At 38.0% G+C, this 7,632-nt stretch overlaps 1 protein-coding gene across 1 annotated transcript in view; it reads left to right on the top strand.

Moving 5' to 3' along the window:
- Nucleotides 1-293: 293 nt before the first annotated feature.
- Nucleotides 294-7,632, top strand: part of clpp (caseinolytic mitochondrial matrix peptidase proteolytic subunit) — a 10,968-nt gene continuing 3,629 nt past the window's right edge. Inside the window, exons 1-5 of the mRNA XM_015404964.1 lie at nt 294-416; nt 2,116-2,187; nt 2,277-2,373; nt 2,477-2,664; nt 2,742-2,847. Of these exons, the coding sequence (XP_015260450.1) occupies nt 2,179-2,187; nt 2,277-2,373; nt 2,477-2,664; nt 2,742-2,847 (400 nt within the window). The 5' untranslated portion in view covers nt 294-416; nt 2,116-2,178. The remainder of the gene's footprint in view (nt 417-2,115; nt 2,188-2,276; nt 2,374-2,476; nt 2,665-2,741; nt 2,848-7,632) is intronic.

Here is a 7,632-nt window from a genome sequence, read left to right as displayed (position 1 = left end):
ACTGATGATGTCAGCGGTGTTGCAGACTTCAAATTGATGTAACTAAGTTGCTGTAACTTTACTGCCTTGTATGATATTATTGAAATGAGTATCGAATCGGTGTATCTTTAGTTTAGAGCACCTTATTTTTATTTTCTTATTACTGGTTTGTTCTGATTGGAATATTAAAGTTAGTCAAAGTCCCGTCTTTAATCTCCAGGATTAATATGACTGCCTTGATGAGGGTTTATTATAGAGAGAGGCGTTAGATGCTGATATTCTCCTGAATCTTTCTGGGCTAACTAACATGAAAACCTCTCTTTCCTTTCTGTCAGAGTTTACTGAGCGTCGGGGCTTTAACTCTGAGGCACGGCAGAACCATCCACCACAGTCCTGCATGCAGGAGTCCCCTCATACCTATAGTGGTGGAGCAGACGGTAAGTGGCCCCTCAGCCCCCACCATCCTTCAGAGGATTACCCATAATGCACTGCATGTTAGCCTTAGCGATGGGCTGCGCCACAGAGCAGCGCCATCAAAGCTGGAACATGTGAAGGGGTTGATTTCAGTGTTCGGGTCGCAGTTGTTTGGGTTCTGGGCTTTGCTGAAGTTTTATGTTTAACTGTAATATATTTATTCACTGAATTTACAGGATGTTGTTTATTGTATGATGTTCTTCAGATCGACTGAAACAGGTTTTTAAAAGCCGTGTTGAATATTTGGACATTAGTCTAACTGATTCCCGACGTGTGTAACCAATAGTTTTTTTTTTTCTCCGTTTACACCATAAAAATAACAAGGTGATAATGTTTAACGCGTCTCTATAAACAAAAGAGAAACATTAATGAACAAAACAGTCGATTAAAGCTCACTGATCTACTACTGTTGCCTCCAACAGGGAAACGTTCTTAAATTACTTGTAATATATCCCGTATCTCGACCCTTTGATCCCAGTCAGATTGGTTTTCTATCTAAAGACACTCAGCTGATTGATTTCAGCAATCCCTCACAACAAGAATGTTTGTAGCGACAGTGGGGAGGAAAACTCCCTTTTAACAGGAAGAAACCTCCAGCAGAACCAGGCTCAGTGTGAGCGGCCATCTGCTGAGGAAGCAGACAGAAAAAGAAGCAGAATGCAACTATCAATTAGCTCCCATGTCAGAGGAGGAAAGACATTAGTCACGGTCAGAGAAACAGGACTACACTGAAAAACAGGCCAAGCTCCAACATCTATAAACAAAGGTGTTGATGGCAGCAGCACAGCTGATATTTCTCTCCAGGATGGAGTCACAACCATAAAAGGACAATAATTATAATAATTATACCTCTTATTTAAAAGGTGCCTTTCTGGACACTAGAGGTCAGCGTATAAAAGATAAAAACAATGGCAGATATAAAGTCAAAACACAGGGGGAGCAGATGAAGCTAGTATGAGAAAAAGCAGAGGGAGCAGAACGTTAGAGATGAACTAACAGATTCTGCAGAGTGGGAGAACAGAGAGGAATCGGAATGAGGAAAAGTGGTCCCCATGTCCTCCAGCAGTCTAAGCCTATAGCAGTTAGTTTAGTTTGTTAGCTTGTTAGAGCTACCAAAACTGTTTGATTGATTTGTTTTGATCTGTTGTTCCAGCTGTATTACATGCTGACTGAATAAACAAAAGTTTTTCTTGTAGGTTAATAAACTAGACATTTTTATGAGATAAGGCGTATTCTCTGTTCTGTTATGAAACATATGTTTTATAATCTGGATCCATTTATGGTTCTGCTGTTCATACTCTTACCAGTACCTTTAATACTCAATCTAAGAATGAACAGCATGTTGTCCATCTTCTGGACAACAGGAACATGACAGCATTGAAAGAAAATCCTCCATTGTTTACATTTTAATCTATTAAACTATTAATTAGCAGTTTATTCCGGATGGATTATTAGTTTACATCTCTGATCTGGACTCCTGCTTTCTCCTTAATGGAAGCAGATGCAGGGAGCAGAAGGCTGAATCCAATAATTGAAGCTATTAGTCGATGCTTATATGAAGAAATAACCCTTGAATATTGGCCCAAATATTGGCCCATTTGCTGGTCTGCCTCTACCGTGCTGCAGTGATAAGAGCCGCTCTAACCCAGCTGTGTTTTCCAGGGGAGAGGAGAACGGGCGTACGACATCTACTCTCGCCTCCTGAGGGAGAGAATCATTTGTGTTATGGGTCCGGTGAGTGTTAACGACGTTCTTCATGATGCTGAGATGTTTTCAGGAGAAGAAGTCCTCATCCAGTTTCTCTGTGTTTCCAATGAGCTCAGATTGACGACAACGTAGCCAGTCTGGTTATCGCCCAGCTGCTCTTCCTGCAGTCAGAAAGCAACAACAAGCCCATACACATGTACATCAACAGTCCTGGTAAGAAACCTGACGCTAGCAGAAGCCCAGGTGGCGTCATTGGTTTTGTTTCTGGCTGGGGAATCCTGGCTGTAACCCTTTGTTGTGCTTCTCTTCTCTCCAGGCGGCGTTGTGACCTCAGGGCTGGCCATTTATGACACTATGCAGTACATCCTGAACCCCATCTCCACCTGGTGTGTGGGCCAGGCAGCCAGCATGGGCAGCCTGCTCCTGGCAGCGGGTACGAGTGGCATGAGGCATTCGCTGCCCAACGCCCGCATCATGGTGCACCAGCCTTCAGGCGGGGCCAGGGTAAGCGGGCCTCCTAGCAGTTTACGGCATTAACGCATCAAATGAACCACCTGACCGCTAAGGGGGCGTGTCTCCAGGGCCAGGCCACAGACATCGCCATCCAGGCCGAGGAGATCCTCAAGCTGAAGAGACAGATCAACAACATCTACGCTAAGCACACGGGGCAGCCGCTGGAAACCATCGGTAGGTTCAGGAGGATCTAAAGAACAGCAGGGGGTTCCTGAACGCAGAGTCATTGTGGTGACAGTAGAGGCCAGTGGAATGGATGACTAGTGCGTTCATTTCCATCAATTTATTGCACCCCTTTAAAAAAGTAACGCCTGTTTTCATTCATCCTAAAATCCAGAGCAGGAACTTTTATATTGTATGGTTCTCCTGTAAATCTGCAGGCAGATTCACCTCCTGATAAAACGGGTTCTAACCGGATTAGAGCTGCAACTAACAATTATTTTACAATTCCATTAATCTGTTGGTTATTTTTTTTTTTTTGATGAATCGATTAATAATCAGATCGTCAAAGGTTCTTTAAAGGAGACTTTTTTACAAAATTAAACCAGGTGAAACTTTTCCTCCTGAGGAGTTCTGATAGAGCAGATTAACAGATGAAAACATGTTTTTTTTATCGTAACTGAAAATGTTTATAGATTTTATTTTTATACGTTTTGCTAGATGAGTCTCTCTGTCAGCTAAAGGAACATTTGAGAGTCTCTCCTCCAGTCAATCATTAATCAGATCAGAATCAGAAATACTTTAATAATCCCAGAGGGAAATTACTTTCATTACATGCTCCAGTTACAGTTTAATATAATATATACACACATCCAACTACACTATATAATAAAGATAAAAAATAAGAATAAAAAGAGATCAAATATATACACATATAGCTCTTCTGTATATATATCTGTACGTATATCTATGCATATGTAAAAACTAAGTCCAAATAAAGTGATACGTGGCGTGCAAAAATAGTGCATAAATGTCAATTACGGGGATTAATCAATAACCTAATTAGATTATTTCAATAATCGATTAATCGGATTGATTCTTTTAGTTGAGCGTGGGAGTATATCTGGGGGCGAAAACGAATTCGTCTTCTTACCTGCGTTGATGTTTTGTGAAATTACCGCATGGAACGTGACGTGCTGACCTGGATGCAGCTATAAGCACATCTCCATCAGCCAAGCTAACCCATCGCCTCGCTCAGTGGATCGCCACAAGCTGCTCGTTCTCCAGGCGGCGACAGGTGACCCATCTTACAAACTACCTGCGAGGTGAACTATCATGAAGAGAATACATGACCAGCACGCCGCGGAGAAAGAGGCGAAAGATTAGAAGTTGTTCGAGGCGACGTGTGTCAGATTTTTGGAGACACTATATTGTTAAAGTGGGACAATCTATAATTGGAAGTGGAACACGCTATTTTTTCAGGAATAAGACGGTAACAAATTAGCAAAAAAAAAAAAGTATTTGTAACTTTTTCAAGATCTTAAGAAGACAAAATTAAATGTGATTTTGCAAACATAAAAAAGTAAATATTTTCTTTTGAATTGTGGAGGAAGCACACATAAAATGAATACCTTTGGAAGAATTCAAAGGAGCAATTTTAATCTAGATAAATTTAGATTAATTCCAAGATTACAGTGACATTAATCTGGATTAAAAAACTGTATCTATGCCCACCACTAATTTAGATGAATTGAAAGATCTGCTGCTCGGTCAGGAATCGTAAATCTTCTTTTCCTAACGTTCCATGGCCATGGCGTTTTATGCCTGAGCGCATCGTTATGCTTTAGAAAAATTTACGTTTTCTCAACCACTTTAACAAGCTATAAAATACTAAAACCTACCGCATAAAATGGGGAAAAGGGGCTAATATTTGAATCTATAGGAGAATCAAACATGATGAGTTGTAACCTACCTGAGTGAAGTTGCCCCCCCCACCTCCTTCAAATCACACAAAATTAGTGTCAAACGTTTGTGCAGCAAAAATTTGTTTGTGCTGCTATCATTTTAAAGATATAAAGAAATATTTCTAGAGGTCATCAAAGGTCAACCAGCCCCCCCACCTTCTTCAAATCAGACAAAATTGGTGTCAAACGTTTGTGCAGCACAAATTTTCGTTTGTGCCGCTATAATTTTTTTACAGTAAAAAATATATAATCATAGGTTAGCAACTTATAATTTACATGAAATTCAGAGTTTCATAATGAACAAATGTTCACTGACCTTTGATGGCTTCTACAAACAATTATTAATATCATTAAAATGATAACAGTACAAAAAATTTATAGATTTTAAAATATGCATTTTTAAATTTTTAATATACATATTTAAAATATTTTATATNAGTTCTGATAGAGCAGATTAACAGATGAAAACATGTTTTTTTTATCGTAACTGAAAATGTTTATAGATTTTATTTTCATACGTTTTGCTAGATGAGTCTCTCTGTCAGCTAAAGGAACATTTGAGAGTCTCTCCTCCTGTCAATCATTAATCAGATCAGAATCAGAAATACTTTAATAATCCCAGAGGGAAATTACTTTCATTACATGCTCCAGTTACAGTTTAATATAATATATACACACATCCAACTACACTATATAATAAAGATAAAAAATAAGAATAAAAAGAGATCAAATATATACACATATAGCTCTTCTGTATATATATCTGTACGTATATCTATGCATATGTAAAAACTAAGTCCAAATAAAGTGATACGTGGCGTGCAAAAATAGTGCATAAATGTCAATTACGGGGATTAATCAATAACCTAATTAGATTATTTCAATAATCGATTAATCGGATTGATTCTTTTAGTTGAGCGTGGGAGTATATCTGGGGGCGAAAACGAATTCGTCTTCTTACCTGCGTTGATGTTTTGTGAAATTACCGCATGGAACGTGACGTGCTGACCTGGATGCAGCTATAAGCACATCTCCATCAGCCAAGCTAACCCATCGCCTCGCTCAGTGGATCGCCACAAGCTGCTCGTTCTCCAGGCGGCGACAGGTGACCCATCTTACAAACTACCTGCGAGGTGAACTATCATGAAGAGAATACATGACCAGCACGCCGCGGAGAAAGAGGCGAAAGATTAGAAGTTGTTCGAGGCGACGTGTGTCAGATTTTTGGAGACACTATATTGTTAAAGTGGGACAATCTATAATTGGAAGTGGAACACGCTATTTTTTCAGGAATAAGACGGTAACAAATTAGCAAAAAAAAAAAAGTATTTGTAACTTTTTCAAGATCTTAAGAAGACAAAATTAAATGTGATTTTGCAAACATAAAAAAGTAAATATTTTCTTTTGAATTGTGGAGGAAGCACACATAAAATGAATACCTTTGGAAGAATTCAAAGGAGCAATTTTAATCTAGATAAATTTAGATTAATTCCAAGATTACAGTGACATTAATCTGGATTAAAAAACTGTATCTATGCCCACCACTAATTTAGATGAATTGAAAGATCTGCTGCTCGGTCAGGAATCGTAAATCTTCTTTTCCTAACGTTCCATGGCCATGGCGTTTTATGCCTGAGCGCATCGTTATGCTTTAGAAAAATTTACGTTTTCTCAACCACTTTAACAAGCTATAAAATACTAAAACCTACCGCATAAAATGGGGAAAAGGGGCTAATATTTGAATCTATAGGAGAATCAAACATGATGAGTTGTAACCTACCTGAGTGAAGTTGCCCCCCCCACCTCCTTCAAATCACACAAAATTAGTGTCAAACGTTTGTGCAGCAAAAATTTGTTTGTGCTGCTATCATTTTAAAGATATAAAGAAATATTTCTAGAGGTCATCAAAGGTCAACCAGCCCCCCCACCTTCTTCAAATCAGACAAAATTGGTGTCAAACGTTTGTGCAGCACAAATTTTCGTTTGTGCCGCTATAATTTTTTTACAGTAAAAAATATATAATCATAGGTTAGCAACTTATAATTTACATGAAATTCAGAGTTTCATAATGAACAAATGTTCACTGACCTTTGATGGCTTCTACAAACAATTATTAATATCATTAAAATGATAACAGTACAAAAAATTTATAGATTTTAAAATATGCATTTTTAAATTTTTAATATACATATTTAAAATATTTTATATTTAAAATTAATTCTAAAATTTTATATTTTTGTATGGCAAAATGTTTAAATTTGTACTCCTATCATTTCAATGATATTAATAATATTTTGTAGAGGTCATCAAAGGTCAGTCTGTTTTAGCAGCACAAACGGAGCTAAGTTAATTGACACCCATTTCGTCTGATTTGCAGCACAAACGAAAATTTTTGCTGCACAAACGTTTGACACTAATTTTGTCTGATTTGAAGAAAGTGGGGGGGCAACTTCACTCAGGTTTTGAACCTTTATTATTCAATCTTAAACAATAAACCTGATTCACGTTTATCTTCATCCATTAACATAAAATGATGGAAGCAGCAGTTTCAGGTGGAAATGTTCCTGTTTAGGTCGAGGAAAAGTGCATCAATCTGAGCCGAGGAGCTTAAGATCCATGTTTGTCCTTAAAGGGACGTGTTCCTTCTAACAGAATCAAAGCTGATGAATCAGCAGATCATTCCCACATGTGTTGGTGAAGATTCTCATTCATCCAGGTCATTGTCGTTCCAAAAAAAAAAAAACATCGACTGGACGATCCAGGAAACTTTCTATTCAAAATGTTCGAGGCTTTATAGAGTGGAACAAAAACAAAGCAATTGATTCACATGTAATTGTTTCATCTGTTTAAATTTGCATGTTTTCTAAACAAGAACAAGGCTTTTTTGGGCTGCTCTATAAAGGAGGGGTGTGAATCACACCCATCATGGAGATTCGATTCAGTATCGATTTCCTGACCCAACGATTTGATTATTTTTGATACTGAAGAATACACTTCGATTCGTTTAATTGGTTCTTCTTTTTTTTTTACCCTACAGGCTAGACAATGTTTCAAA

Source organism: Cyprinodon variegatus, unplaced genomic scaffold (genome assembly GCF_000732505.1).
Source record: "Cyprinodon variegatus isolate N-32 unplaced genomic scaffold, C_variegatus-1.0 Scaffold1915, whole genome shotgun sequence".
Taxonomy (NCBI): domain Eukaryota; kingdom Metazoa; phylum Chordata; class Actinopteri; order Cyprinodontiformes; family Cyprinodontidae; genus Cyprinodon; species Cyprinodon variegatus.
Note: the sequence above shows the minus strand (reverse complement) of the source record. Positions and strands in the feature narration are given on the sequence as shown.